Raw genomic sequence first — 15876 nt, 5'->3', positions numbered from 1 at the left:
AATTAATATAAACTGATCGCTAATAGAATTAGCTTTAGAAATTAAGTTGTGCATAAATGTATTTTGTATTTATTTATCTATATATGTTTTATAAAAATATATATATATATAATTATAATGTTGAGAATGCAAACTTTATTTTTAGTTGTGTTAATTATACATATAATTTATACTCCTCATTAATAATTAAACGAGTAATTATAATAAAGTAGCATGTGTAGTTACAATTTTGCAATGCTTTTATAAATAGAAAATAATTTTCTATAAACAACACAAAACATTCAGTGTGCAATTATGTTACTTGTTATCATATTTCTAAGTCGAGAAAGAGTAGTGTAAGCACTACTAAATTTATAGGAGCAATATTAAAATACTGCTTTATATATAAAATTATTTCAAAATATAACTTATATTATTCAATTTTATATGTATTACATTTTACTATCCAATTACACATACTTTTAACATATGAAATATAAAATGATTGTTTTACCTCAAAAACAATAGTTAGGGATACATATTAATGAAATACAATATACATATGTATAATCAAATATAGAGATTAAATTTTATGAAATATATTAGAGAGAAAATGAAATTCATTTCGTTGTAATCAAAATACAAAGAAGACAATACAACTCGTGATATAGATGAGAGTCATAATATATAGTTTTTAGTTAAATCGATAGGAAAAATTGGAAGGCTGTCTCGGAGGTGATAGCAATTGCAAAAAGTAATATTGATAAATGCGCAAAGTGGCGTCGCGTAAGCGCTGAAATGCCGTAGGTGCATACATACGTGGATACAGTAAAAATCGTGAAGGCAATGCGCCTCTGGTGGCCAGCCGCGCAAACAATCCTTGCGGAAATAATTATCACGATTTATGTTATTTGTAAATGTGAAGAGAATCATTAATGAGGGTATGCCAAGTAGCGGCGATTAGGGTGATAAGCGGGTCCTGTAGTGTTCCCGGTTACACTTCGAGTGAGTGAAAGTCGTGCTCGGTAACGGGGTGAGTGTCCAAAACGTTCATTCCCCCCGCTTTTAAAGGGGGGCGGTGGCTCGCATCAGTGTTTTTTTATCGTTTCTTTAGACGTCTTCATCCCGAAAATAACAATGGCCGGAGGATTCGAATATGCATGGATTTTTAAAATGCCAAGCTTGCTACCCTGGCAACCTACACACATTTTCCTGACCCTTTTTTATTACATGTGTCAATTAGCATCGGTACGGCTACTGTACATCTTAATATTTTCAACAATAGCTTTCTACGAATTAATTTATCCAATGTGTACTATTCTGTAAATTAATTTTTATGAGATGTAACTCATCAGAAATTAACGAAATTTTCTATGTATTATAAGAAAGAGAAATGTTACCGCCTACGAAAATTGTAACTGATATTACACATAACTTTAGCAATTCAGTTTAGTCTACTCAATTTTATATTTATGATGTGTTTTTTAATTTTTTAATTGTAGAAATTATATGAAATCTTTTTCTTTATTTTGAAAAGATGATTTTATTTGCACAGGATGGACTTAGCAGAAACTATGAAAAACATTGTTGCCAAAGGTATGCAAACCGAAATGGGACCACCAGGTGGAGGATCTGGTTACCCTGGTACACCAAGTAGCGCTGGTTATGTTACTGAAAAGATGTATATGTTATTACAAGCCTATCTTCAAAATAAAGGTTGGAATCCAAGCATCGAACTGCTGCAATGTTTTTCTGAATTCAAGGATGCATCTATGATACCAAGTGCTGCCTATTTGCAGTAAGATTGCTTGATCTTTTGTCTTTATGTATTAATATATTATATTGTATGTTTATATATAAATGTAAACTGTTTGTATAGTTTTTTTTATAAAACATAACTTTTTATGTAAAATTTACAATCCTTTTATTACATTTTCTGTAATGTATAAATAGGATGATGGCATCAAGAATAGCTTTGGACTCTCAGGGAAGGCTAGTGCTTAGGGAAAATGGAAAAATAATATTGCCCTATGAACATTTTGCAAATGCTGTGATGTTAAAGCATATGAATGGTCCACATGGTCTACATTTGGGCTTAGAAGGGACAGTTAGAGCTGTTATGGAATCATACACTATCGGACGGGAATGTTTTGGTATGGAAAAAGAATTTATAATAGAGGTGGTACAAAACTGTCCAAATCCTGCTTGCCGTTATTACAAAAATCAACTCGAGTTAACTCAAAAAATGGGACATATGGCACCAACTTACATTCAAGAAAATGAAACAACAGCTTCTCTCTTACGTAGTAGTTTTCCTCATAACACAGATTTTCAAGCAGTAAGCACAAAAGCCATTTTTATTGATAACTTATTTATAAAAAAAGAATTAACTTTTACATATTTTTAAATCAACTACATTTGATGTATTTATATTATAGACATTAAGCAGTGCTAATCCAAATACTCACATGGGAGGAGGATCAACAGCAGATTTGGCAGAAATGAGAGGTGCTGGGAACCAAATGAATCTTCAACGTCCTCCAAGCCGTCCATCATTAAATATTCCACATAGACCTGTGTCACAAGAAAAAAAAGTAGCCACTGGGAAACAGCATTATGAATCCTTAATACCTAATATTCCAATGTCTGATCATAAATTAACAGACTTCTTAAGAACGAATTTAGATAATTTGGACAATCTTAGTGGGCTTGGTTTGGGAAATTTACAAGGGATAGGAAATGCAAATAAGGATTTGTTAGCCTTACATAACGGAGCTTGGCCATTAGAAAATGAGAAAGGATCTCGGGCATCTTCAAATTCAGAAGGTTAATAGATCATATATATGTATAATATTCAATCTATGAAATTGAAACTATGTTTATATTTATGTCTTTAAAAAATGATTATTTTCTTATAATTTTACAGGAGGACAAGAAAAAATAGTAAGGGCTTTTGCAGAAGTTATGAAGAACATGGCAAGGATGAAAGCTTGTGTACGTCCTGCAATGTGCAAGCCATACGGAAAACAATCAGAAGCTTTGCAAAAAAGTAATAAAATACATAGCATCTGTCATGATTTATCTTTTAATATAATATTTCCATTAGGTTTACAAATAGATTCTTCTTATAAATTATTTATATTTTACATAATATCGATGCGTGATGTTATTAGATATTAAATACTGTGTTTCTTTGACTACTTTTTAGATCATGCCAATCTTTCTCCATTGATGAAAATGAAATGTATGTTTTGTGTTGGTTTTGTTACAGCGCTGGTGGATACAATACAGCTTGTACAGTCGCTAAGAAGTTTCCTGCCACCTCCACATATTCCTGTCTCAAGCTGGAAAAATGAAGATAAACATCGATTAGATCATACGGGTACTCCCTATCTCCCATCATTGTAAGTATCTCTTATGGTCTATATTTTAAGTATACCCTCGTTACATGACTAGAGATATCAAATAAAGAGTTATAATTTTTATGCAGAAAGACTGGAGGTTTAGAAGAGTTATGCGAACAACGCAAGCTAGACTAAACAAATGTCTTCGCTTTTTAAGCGGCAGACAAGGTTTTGTCTTTGCGCTCTATGATGTTCTAGTCATGTGGTGTTTATGGGTTAGATGGGTGTTTTGTATTTAAACAACCCGAAGGATTGCTCAAATGTTGTTGGCGTTTAGGACTTCAAAATACTAAGAGACAAAACGAGTCATGCGTGGACTGTGATAAACGTGGGTAGCGAAGAAAAAAATTTATATATAGTCAATCGAATCTCCACACCGTTATTTCAAATTCGAACTAGCTTTATTTCGTGTTGCTATAAGTTTTTTTCGAATTTTTATAATCTGCCTATGGGGCTTACTTGGAAACTATGGGGTAAGATAATTTTAAATTATCTATCTCATCATGAATAATTTACATATTATGAATGTATTATAAAATGGCATTTATATTTTATTGTTGTGCATTGATTTAATAGCTCACCACTTGTGTTCCAATGATTACCTGATCAACATTGTATTATAAAGATTCTTTGTTATATAAGTAAATCTTTTGTACGTATTGGACGTTTGGACAAAGTGTAAAGACTAAATTCAGTCTTGCATGTAAGTGTGAAAGGTTTGCTAATTAGATATTGTTATAAGTATTTTAAATACGAGAGTATAAATAAGCAATTGCAATTCTTGTTGTCGCTTGACCTCGCATTATTTAATTTTTGAATATTTATTATATAATTATTGGACTATCGTTTCAAATTAAATAATTAAAATCACGACAAAATTATCTAGTTAAAATAAATATTCAATTTCTATATACTATATATATACATTTTTTAAAAATTATACTTGTATAAATTATTGTTTATTTATAAAAATAGATCACAAACATATATTGTTGTTATGTCTAGTATTATTATCTGACAAGTTAATGTTAAAACTTGCAATAATTTATAAGCTCCATGGGCAGTAACATGCGGTGTGCACGTATAAAAAAATAAATCATTGGTCAATTCATAGATATTTTTCGAGAAATAAATTATTTCGTTACTATATACGATTAAAAAAAAAAAAAATAAAAGAACGAAAAGTTACATTATTAGAAAATTTTCGAAGCGTGATTTGCACTGATGCTCAAAAATTTCTCTCTGTGCACTATTACTTACAAACGGTATTACCTCTGGCAACCGCGAAATGCGTGATAAACCGAGAGAAGAGAAAATAGAAAATATTATGCGTTATCTTAATCGAAATTCTTCGATGAAATGCATTTTATTTTGGTTGTAGAAGTAAAATCGTTTTAAACTCAATTGTTATACGCATATCTGCGATGGTAAAATGTTTCCTTCTCGCTCGATAATATCAAAATATAAACTATACGTTTCTGAACATAAACAATAAATTTGTGTAATGAATGCTTGGAAAGTGGATGAATGTCTGAATCTTGTTTGTACACAGGTTCGATGGATGTAAAGTTTCGGCTATCAAATAGCAAAATTTTATATGAACGTATCTGAATGCGTGAACGCGTGATTCTGTTTAGATATCTTTCTATAAACGTGTCTGTTATAAAACGCATGTATATTTATTTATAACATCTGCAGCGAATATGTCGATCAATTGTTAGCAGGGCTCAGATTTCTGTGATCCACTATTTACATCTGTGTGTTAACTTCGTTTTTAAATTCAAACATTTTTGCATTTCTAGTATGTAGGATGATAGGATGAAAATATTTTGATCATCTTCTTTCGTTTACATTCGACAATATTGTCCTAACGATAATTTTTTTGCTGTTGATATATATATTAATTGACGAAACATAATAAAATTTCAATTTATTTAGGAATTATTTAATTCAATGTTAGAAGTGCGAACTAAAAATTTCTATTTTAATTTTGTATAATGTTACATAACCATTCATAAAAATTCATTTATATCATCTATATTATCTATGTACCAATTATTATGTTAAAATATCTCAGTTGAATAAAATTATTAATATAATTGAGAAAATAGAATATACATATGTGTAGATAATAAAGAAAATGTGAAGGAGTGTTAAAATTTCTAGGAAGAAAGGTAGAAAGTATGAAAGATATTTCAAAATTAATTACATTGTTTAAAATATGTTTTTTAGCAATTTGCTGCATATACAGGCTGCAGGATTGTGGACGCTACTATATATAAAAGCTGTGCAAAGATAAGCATTTTATTTTCATAGTTTTCAAGCAGTATCCTGAAGAAATGCCATTGATAGTTTAGCATATCTCATCGTGTGTATCTAGCGTGGGTGTAATATACACATTATGTATATACATAACAATATAAAAGTAATGTGAAAGATAAAATATTAAACCATTTACCTTTATTTTATTTGATATTCTCTTCTCTACATCCTAAATTAATTTTGTTATCTTGTCTTTGTAGTTTACTATCGGAATGAATATTGTGGAGAAATAATATAAGCCAGCAAACTGTAGTCTATTAATAAAATTTAATAATAGAACTTACAATCGACATAGATTTCAAATCAACGTTGTCTGTGAAATTGTTGAAATTACTAGGAACAAATCGATTTTATGGTTTCTGGTGTTCTGATTTATGCTTGAGATTAGTGGACAAAACAGGTACAGGTTGTGTTTTCAGTTACGGATCATCCACATTTGGCACACAGAATGTTATACACTGAGCAACACATGCAATCTGAAATATCACCGAAATTTAAGTCCTGTATATCCCTTGTTTTTTGTTAATCGACATGAATCTTATAAGTAAAGCTGCTGCAATATCATCTAAGTAATTTTTGACGATTTACCTGTTACACGCCAAAGTGTATTTGCAACAACAACTAAATGGAACTATTTCTTCTAGTAGCTATTACGAGACTAACGCGAAACGTATCATCGTTTGTCTTGTTGTCGAAGTGTCGACACGACTAAGCATATCCATGACTAAGTCGCTACTTGTATGCCAAATGAAAAAAAAAAAAAGAGAAAAAAGCGAAAAAAAATGAGAAGAAAAAAGTAAGAGGGAGCACGGAAACAAAGTCTGATGATAAAAGGTACAAAAAACCGAGTCTCGAGACAAATTAAACGTTTTAGGTGTATGCGACATAGAGTCGCAAGCCGTATGAACTGTTGTTCAGAATCCAGTTTCCAAGTTTTATCGCTCTCGCGTCATATTTATTATCAATAGGAACCGTGTACAAGTTTTCTGCACCTTCTGACTTTGACAGTAAGAGATCGTTGTAAGATGCGCACCGTCGTTGTTCATTTATCAATTCGCATAAATGGACAATCGATTAATGAATGACGAATTATAATACACCAATGCTACCGCTGTATTTGCACATTAAGCTCGTTGTCGCTTGCCAGTATTGCTCTTCTGTATTCTTGCATAATTCTAACCGATGAACAGCAATCATTAAAGTTTTTACAAGTGTGACTTGCCTGTATTACATTTCCGTTCTTGATAAGTCTGTTGTTCGAACATGTTCGGGCATTCTTTTCCAGACGGTTCCGTATCCATCCATTCCGAAGCTGAGTATCGCGAGCTATCCTAAAAGCTTCTAGCGTATAAGTGTCTAGAAATATTTCTCATTGAATATTCACAGGATTGTGTACTAACTGGCTGTGCTTCTAGCACGAATATTACGTCGTCGAGAAAGTAATACGCCTGGCCGAGGTCTCCCTCGCAGAGGTAAGGCAGTTTGCTCCATACGAGACACCTTAGGCTCAATGGTGCGAAAACTCTGTCGACGAGGCTGGCTATTTGACCTTCTAGACCGTTCCCTTTTACTGGCAGATATTCTGACGGTTTGTGGTCACCCCTTTCACCAACTTCCACGTAAGGGCTGAAGGGAAGAACCAGCGCTACGACCAGACGTCCACCCGGAGCCAAAGATGATTTCAGACGGCGAAGTAGAGTATTAGGTCGATCGCAACGATCCAACAGATTCAGGCAGAGGATCACGTCGAATGGGCCGCTTTCGTGCCATTTTTCTACGTCCAGCACCCTATAAGATAATAGAGTATATTTTCTTCCATTTTTATTTTATTCCCATAGAATATTATGTCATATGTTGTTTGATATTTGAAAGGGGTGATAGTATGCTGTTATAATTAATTCACACAATCTGTTAAACATTTCCTCTCATCATCTTGTGTTTAAGATGCTTCGTTTAATGTTTTGGAATTTTATTTACGTGCATGCTATTTGGTCAAAGGTATAGGAACTAATTTTAAGAGAAGAATGCACATGATTTGTGGATTGCGTAGGATTAAATTTAGATAAAAATTTAGTAGCCTATTTTATATAGAATATTTCTTCTAATAGATTTTGATGATTTTCTTCTGTTAAATTTGAAACGTATTGCATAAAAAGAAATATAAAAATTAATATGAAGTTAGTAAATTCAGATATTTTAAATGCAGGCCATTTAGGTACGGTTATGTTCTTACAAAAAGTATTTTATCTATTTTGCCTATTTTCATATTCTCGTTATTTTTAATAACACAAACACTTGGATAACAAATTAAATTGGATTTGGATGATAAATTAAATTTGCATTGTCAGTAAGATTTGAAACAGCGAAAAATCTAGCGCCACATAGTAGATATTAGATTTTTCTAACAAAGTTTTATCTAATTTTAAAATAGTAAGAAAATAAGAATGATGTAATTACAATTTAGATACTATAGCTAAATATAAATGCTGTAGCAGGGTGTAGCATCCTATGTGGGATTTGTTTTAATAAATTCAATACTTAAAAATAATAAAATATGTTTATACAATCACTCAAGTTATAAATTTTAATAAAACACATACAATATTTTAATAAAATTATCAAAACATAAATGTTATCCAAACAAATTAGTTAAATTTTGATTAGTAAATCAGAAAATAAGACTTTTCAATTCATTCATTTTACAAAATATTCTTCCTCTATTAATAATAAACTCAAATACTATAAATTATTTAAAAGTTAAGAAACCTTAATGAAACACTACACAGCATTAAACTGTAAAAAAAACAAAAGTAATCCTTGAAAGCATATCTCACGAAAATCATATTAATAATTAGACAACAAAGAAATTAGTCTTAGCTCCAAAGCGGAAGCAAAATCAACTCAACGTTCGTACAAACCTATTGTTTAATTATTTTCAAGCATCGAATTCGCTCATATAACTGGATCCCACATAATGCCACACCTTGGACATTATCCGAATCAAAGTTACTGTTTACTTCACGGTGACTGCATCTCTAACTACTATCGTATTCTAAGTGTTAACACGTACTTCTCTTCCTATTTTCTCTTCGAAGATCTTCATTCGCGCCTAAGATCACGGGGGGAGGGTTCTAAACTCGTCTGGAAAAGAGCAAACGGATTTCTATAAAACGGTTACGGGTACATCGCACCCTACGGACATTTATTTAAAATTCGAATAGTCTCGGATTGCAACCGTATCGACGCGAGACAGGCCGGGTGTAAAACCACCGTAAACTTCTACTCCAATCAATTCGGTGCCATAAACTTGTTAGTAGCGCACCATGGTCTATTACATGCACCGTCCTCGACGACATTGAGTCGTTAGATGTTCCTCCAACTCTCGGATACCATTGAATTAAGCATCTACGCGCTTAATTAAGGCGACTACGAGGACCTTTGAAATAGTCGACGTTCCATGAGCGAAGAATTCTATGTTCGTTCTAGGGTGAACTGGTCGTTCGATATGAAACTTAAGAATAATCAATTTACACATCGATACTGCAAGAATGACCTCGACGATCGGTTTCAATTTTCATGAAATCTATTGTTAACGAAATGTATTTTCATTTTTTTTCTCTTCTTTTTTCGAACTAAAATTAGTGGTTTTGTCCAGTTTTTAAGAAATAGACGTCTACAGGGCAAAGTGGTAAAATAACGTCAATTTAAATGTACCTTTGATGTGAATTTTTCTTGCTAGATATTATTTATCTTTTTAGTTGGTATATTGCATATAGTATATCTATTGCTTTTCAATCGTATAGAAGAAACCTGTAATAGATATCTCATACGTTAAAATACAATATTCAAAAGAAGGATAGGATAATTTAGAGAATTGTATATTTATTTTCAACAAAAGTTTTAAAACGTTTGTCAAATTCTCTTGATTTATTTTAATTACCTATTAATATAAAAACTTGCATTTTTAGATGGTTTACAAATTTGCAAATATTTTTGGAATATTTGAAAATTAGTTAACATTCTTTATTTCATCAGTTACACTTACTTGAAATATTCATAGCATCGTACGAATTTTCATTGCGCATACTTGAGCAAAGAATTTAATCTTCTGTATATTTTAAACACAGATGGAATTACGACATTCTAATATAAAAAAGGTAAGATAGATGGGCGAATAAAAATGTGGAAAATTCTGTGTATCGTAAAATTTTCAAATTTCTACCTCATCGATATTTCGTTAAATAAGTACAAATAGGAACCCCTACAATTTTCTTGTCCCTTTTAAGCTTTCATTTCGAAGAATGCAAATTGAACGAAAGATTGAACGTGACTTACGTGAACTTCCTTCTCGCCAGAGCCCATCTCATCGGTGCTGATATGTCTGTGGCGTAAACTTTTTCAAAGAGGTGGGCTACATGAGCAGTGGTGGCACCGTCGCCAGCTCCTAAATCCACCAACGAATGCCACGGCCCTGTAAAGCCGCTCGCTGCCATAAATTTTTGAAACTGTTCGCAGGAAAAGACATGCATGGAGCCGCGGCCTAGCAGCCTGAAATCATCATTTTACAATGTTGAAATGCGAAAATTAATAACATAGAATATATGTACACAGAATAGCTTGTCTTTCCTTTGAGAAATATATTTGATATTAATATTGATGAGATTTCATTTTGATGGAATTATATAACATATAATATGGTAAAGTACTATTTTACCACATAACTGTTCGTAATGTAATAAAATATAACCTTATATATAATAATTTCTATATTTTTTAAATAAGTTTTAATCGTTTAAATATGTTTATATGATATCGGTACAGAAATTTGTCTTTATTCTCCTATGTAAAATTATAATTTTTCGAATCAAATGTCGCTTAAAAATGCAGGCATTTACAATCGCATTTGGATTATAAAATATTTATAGTTGAAATGCGAATAAATTTTAAAGTATTGAAAAGCGAAGAAAGTTTGCAAACACGTATAGAAATTTTCGCATTTTCTGTCTCGTACAAAATATAATTCCGCTGTAACAACTTTGACAAGGTAAATCTAAGTTATTACAAGATAAAGTCGTAAACGTCGAGATTTGGTGGTGCGCGAGGTCGGCTACAGAAGGGTGAGACGAATAAATCAACGCAACGGTAACACATATTTCAACATCTCATTGTGCGGGTCGACGGAGCTTCCATGATCGATGAAAGGCAGCTGCATATAGAAATCAAAAGGTCCGACGTGTTTGTGGCTCGGTTTAGTCGGGAGAATTCGATGATGCCTCGTTTCGGAGGGAATCTTCCGACTAGCCGGCGGATGATGGCGAGGGCTGAACCATGGCTGAACGCACGAGGAAAAAGGGCGGGTTCATTTGAAAATACCAGCGCTGCCGCAACGCGGCGCACAACGGTGGCGATCCATCAATGCCGCGGAACGCGGGATTTTGATCGTGAATTCGGTTACCCCCGGCGTTATAAATAAGGCGATGGTGGTCTCATGGTCCCCTTCTTCGTGGGCCCACCTCGATTTTTCTCCCTCTCTACCGCTTCCTGCGCTCGACCATAGCCGGTGCCATCAATTAACGAGCACCTCCTGGCTTCTATTGAATAATAAATAAAAATCAAAAAGAGAAAGAAAAAGAAAAACAGACGAGATAGGAGGAGGAGGAGAAGAAGGAAGAGAAGAAGATTTCAGAGGAGACAGAGGAAAGAGGTGCAGAAGAGGAGGATGTAAAGAAGCGAATGGAAAGAAGAGAAAGAAACATGGAGACCCGGTTGCCGCATTTTTCGTAGCATCTTTCCGATTCTCTATCTTGTTCTTTATTCTTTCCACGGATCATTCACGGTCTATCTCTCTTATTTCTCCGTTTATTATTTGCTTCTTTTCATTACCATCTTGTTTTTGTTTTACCGTCTCTCTGTCTCTCTTATACAGTGCCTGTTTACTTTGCCGTACCGTTGGGCTTGTTTCCATTGTCAGTCTCCACCATGGTCGCGTATAACCTGTACACGGGTCTCCTTGTTGCACGCCGGAGACGATCAACCAGTGAAGAATGAAAGAAATGGAAAGGGAAGAGAGCGTGCAACGAAAGAGAAAACGAAAGAACCAGTGAGAAAGAGAGGGTGAGGGGGAAAGAGCGGAGGAAAGGAACGGGTAGATACACATACGATATACACGCGTGCGGCTCACAAATCAGGCTTGCGGATCGTGGCGGCTTCGTCGGCGGCGCGAGCGACAATTAATTCACCGCTTTTGCTCTCGGCTCCTCTTCTTGGACCCCATTGTGTGTACGTACTCGTTCCTCCCTTCTCCCCGCGTCGCAATGTTTCTCCCAATGGAGAATCGTTCGGGGCCTATCGGTGCTTCCAACGTCGCCCTGTTTTATCGAGCGATTCCGATCCCTTCTTTTCGTCCTTTTTGCTTTCCACAACTTCGTCGTCGGGGGCCCCCTACCTCTACCTTTCGAAGCCGCGTCTTTAATTTCGACCCTGGCGTCATGCGGTCTAGAGAAGTCCGGTGCGCGCGCGGCTACACAGCGTTGCCAGGTTTAAAAAGCCGATCCCTCGCGATCTTGCGTTATTACGCGGATTTTGAATCGGCCCATTATTTCTTTCCCACGCAGTTTCGTTACGTTGTTAATAATATATTATTATTTTTCAAATCGTAGAAATTAGGAGCCAATTGTTTTAGGGTAAGATGCATTTAGATAGTTTGAATGTAATACTTATTTTATAATTAAATTCACACATCTTCGCAGTTTCAAGCCCGAGTCCTTTAAAACGAAAGATACACACTACAACATTTTACTCTATCTTTTCAATTCATTCTTTGAGAAAGGCCACATCTTCCATATCAAAATTCATACAAAAATTTAATTATGAATCTAATACTTGCATTACAATCGATACGAGTCGTACAATTCGGTATCGATTTAATTACTCGATATTCAATTAAAACATTTAATCTCATTACTAATAAATACATCTACAAATATGTATCGTGTTTTACCACATACCAATGACGAATTGCACATAGCGCGCATTTAAACACTATCGATTCCAACACGGTAAAGTGTTATAAAAGTAACTATATATGTACATCAATATCAATAATCATGTAGCAATCTCAAAGCATATATCATCAGGATTAAGAATAACTGATCGTAAGAAGTTTCGAAGCGCTGACGGCTAGTCTACGAGTCATATCTACATGGAACGGGACAGTGGCGGGTATAAAGGTGATAAGAATCTTTTTCCAGGGGTTCTGGACGATTATTTACAATTCCAGCCACCTACTCGGTCCGGGCGGTGCGGTGGTTGAATTTTTGTCGACCGACAGGCGGCGCTGGTTCAGTTCGCTATGGCCTCGGTGGCTTTTATCGGTGAGGGCCTCTCGCGTTCGCTCGTAAAATACCTCGAAGGGCGAGCGCGTAGTGTTAAAGAGGCGCTCGAAGGACCGTTTACCTAATAATAGCAATAATATGTAAATGCGATGCGTATCAAGTCGCCATCTAAAGAATCCACCCCGCTACGGGCCTATTGTTTGCAAATCTTCGTTTCAGCCGTGCTGCTCTCTGCTGGATTGCTGCAGAGCTCTCGATACACCTATCTCCGTCTCTTTTTGCACCATCGTTTTACCTGCGATCTGTCCTTCTCTCGATACCGGACGCGCAAATAATCGAAGGTAGGCTAGCATTACAGAAACACACCTAACGACACAGACGCGAGACGCGTCTCATCGTATCTCGGTTTTTCTGCAGTATTCTGCTGTTTGCATTCGGAGAATCGCGGAGTCTAGGACGATGGAAAACGAGCATATGCCACGATATCATAAATTTACAGGAAGCTTTACAACAAATTATTTTTTGGAAATGTTTGGTATTAAACTGTAAGTATCTCAATTGAAGATCGAAGTAAATGATAAATGGCAATTACTATCGAACTTCGGTTCCAGCATTTGTACTTTTGTTTTGAACGGCTCGAATCAGTTTAAAATATTAATATCGCTGCGTAAATATTTTGGAGTAACGGTGTGCGATTTAGGTTAGTCAAGGTACACGAATTGAATTCAAGTAACTTGAACTTTTCATAGTGTCAACTATAACAACGGCGTCAGAAAAGTAAAAAGAACTACTCTACTTGTAAAGAGAGTGCTAAAGTACTAGAGTACTATCGCATATTCAATTTTCGACGTAGTCATATAATTCTATCGAGAATATAACACATGCTTGTATTTATGGATGCAAAGTTCGGTTCAGCGTAAACCGCTTTAAGAGGTTACATCGATGCGGTACAATTATAATTTGATTCAATCTTGTCACGCTCGAGATTTTTCAAGCTTCGAACGTCATTATATATTCACGTCGTTACATTCGGGACCGGTGTAACACTGTAATACAACGTGGAACTTTTCGAAGTACGCCCTGAATGGATTAATGAACCGAGTGACATGGGATCTGATTGGGGCAACACTTAAGGAATCCGTCCAGTCATCTTTACCTTCGTTTGTCGCCCTGAACGAGCATAACGCGTTATCCTGACCTTTCTCCTCCTTCTTTTTATTCTTCTTTATGTCACTTCTCTTTCCCCTTCTTCGGTTACTTTTTCATATTGTTGCTCTAGATCGCTTTTCGACCACGTCGAGGGACTCGCTTTTCGTTTCGTGACTTACATTGCTGACTGTAAGCATTAGGATATCTTACTCATCTTATTGTACTGTAATAAAGTAATTAGAAAATAAAATCAATGGGAAATGTTCAATTTGTACGAAATATCAAAAGATGTTGTAAATGTTTTGACGTATAGATACATATATGTTTATGGTTGGCGTTATCTATAATTTGCCACTGCAATTGCCAAAATTTTGGATTCCTCTATTTTCTATCGCACTATTGCGTTACTATTATCGAAGATTGTATTATAAGAGACGTCTAATTAACAAGTAACTGTCATCAACTGTGGTCTGTAATAATTACAACATATCTAACGAATAAAATTATAAATTAACCAAAATAATTGATAAAAATGCCCTTATACATACAATAACCCTCTATATATGTAGATATCGATAGAAATTAATTTCAATTTTGTATTTCCTAATTACAAAATCAAATGTCGAGAGACAACAAGGATCTTGAGTTATGTTTATAACTTCCTCGTTCGATTCAATAGTCAATTTCAGCGGTATTACTTTCCTAGGATGCACTCAATCAATGTCTGCCAGACTGAAAAATGTATTTCGAATTGGTGAGAAGCAAAGGGATCACGGTGGCTTGAGAAATTTCACAGATCGTTCGCCAACTTTTCTTCGAGAGAGCTTTTCCTACGTTTACAAATTCAAATCGACCGTGAAACTTTTAATTCTGAGTCTTCTGTATCGTACATATATTCGCTGACAATTCGCTACAAACATCAATAATGGAACGGAACCGCTGAACTCAGCTTCTACCTTTCCGCTATGAAACATTATTGGCATCGACGATATTTATCATGTGTCTTCGAAGATATCGAAAGCACAGACGATATTTTAAGATATATGTATTTCTTTGAATTACTTGATAACAAAGGATCTCTCACAGAGAACAAAACGATTCGCATAAGCTTAAAATATAGATTATAAAGAATTAAACTTATCATTGGAGCAAATATATTTTTGTTATTTTCATTTTATAACAATTCTTCGTTATCAGATGGGAAGCACCTAAATTTAATTAATAAACGATTCAAGCGGTTCAGCCGTCATCGGACTGTACGAAAGAAGAACGACCGAAAAGTCGCAAAGATTATTTGAAAGAAATCGAACAAGAAGAGAACCAAGGGTCTTTCGTTCCGATGTCATCGTTTCTTGTAATTCCTCGATCTTCTTCCCCTTTTCATTCTTCGATCACGATTATACAATCGACGTTCTAGGTTTTAGCAAAAGCGCGACGAGACACGAGCATAAGCATAAGCAGAAACAGAATCGGAAGGAACGACGCGCTCGACACAGCGTATGCGCAGCTAGTGTGCGTCCGCGGTGACAATGTAGACCGTAGCCGGTTTTCGGATTCGTTCGACTATTTTCGCGAGCGCTCGTGCGCCGGATCACCGTGGTGGGGGTTAGCTAGCTTCGCTGATGTGTGCGAGAAGTCAGCGCGTGGTGGGGAATAGCGATAGTGGGGATAGCATGGGGAAAAGAAGG

At 34.9% G+C, this 15876-nt stretch overlaps 2 protein-coding genes and 2 long non-coding RNA genes across 10 annotated transcripts in view; 2 read left to right on the top strand and 2 right to left on the bottom strand.

Moving 5' to 3' along the window:
• The first annotated feature begins 813 nt into the window (after positions 1-813).
• LOC100741607 lies at positions 814-4574 on the top strand. Of its 4 annotated transcripts, XM_012387352.2 has the most exons (8): positions 814-1012; positions 1094-1227; positions 1535-1777; positions 1933-2317; positions 2418-2805; positions 2906-3028; positions 3251-3383; positions 3470-3526. In XM_012387352.2, exons 3-8 carry the CDS (start codon positions 1536-1538, stop codon positions 3516-3518), a joined length of 1320 nt encoding a protein of 439 aa, XP_012242775.1. In that variant the 5' UTR covers positions 814-1012; positions 1094-1227; position 1535; the 3' UTR covers positions 3519-3526. The 4 variants fall into 4 exon arrangements, with proteins under 4 accessions (XP_012242775.1, XP_012242764.1, XP_033177846.1 ...); XM_012387341.3 differs by lacking the exon at positions 1094-1227; XM_033321955.1 differs by lacking the exons at positions 1094-1227; positions 3470-3526 and having other exon boundaries at positions 3251-3440.
• The window catches only part of LOC100749341 (methyltransferase-like protein 9), a 44811-nt gene continuing 31363 nt past the window's right edge, over positions 2429-15876 (bottom strand). Inside the window, exons 3-7 of one of the 4 annotated variants that reach the window (XR_002947094.2) lie at positions 10041-10253; positions 7106-7493; positions 6928-7036; positions 5990-6181; positions 3188-3323 (exon numbers count right to left, since the gene is read on the bottom strand). Coding sequence is in view for 3 of the 4 variants with exons in the window: in XM_024369113.2 (XP_024224881.1) it covers positions 6132-6181; positions 6928-7036; positions 7106-7493; positions 10041-10253 (760 nt within the window). In the remaining variant the exon portion in view is untranslated. Of the gene's footprint in view, positions 2554-3050; positions 3324-5695; positions 6182-6927; positions 7037-7105; positions 7494-10040; positions 10254-15876 lie in introns of those variants that run through there. The other 3 variants (XM_024369118.2, XM_003484998.4, XM_024369113.2) reach the window with 3 other exon arrangements.
• LOC117151946 lies at positions 10255-12974 on the bottom strand. Its single transcript, XR_004462119.1, has 2 exons — positions 11653-12974; positions 10255-11296 (listed from the first exon to the last, which is right to left on the bottom strand). It is a non-coding gene; the product is annotated as an uncharacterized LOC117151946 (long non-coding RNA).
• Positions 13283-13621, top strand: LOC117151951. The gene is made up of 2 exons (XR_004462129.1): positions 13283-13380; positions 13457-13621. It is a non-coding gene; the product is annotated as an uncharacterized LOC117151951 (long non-coding RNA).

The sequence above is a fragment of the Bombus impatiens genome, unplaced genomic scaffold, assembly GCF_000188095.3.
Source record: "Bombus impatiens unplaced genomic scaffold, BIMP_2.2 scf_0033, whole genome shotgun sequence".
Lineage (NCBI taxonomy): Eukaryota > Metazoa > Arthropoda > Insecta > Hymenoptera > Apidae > Bombus > Bombus impatiens.
Note: the sequence above shows the minus strand (reverse complement) of the source record. Positions and strands in the feature narration are given on the sequence as shown.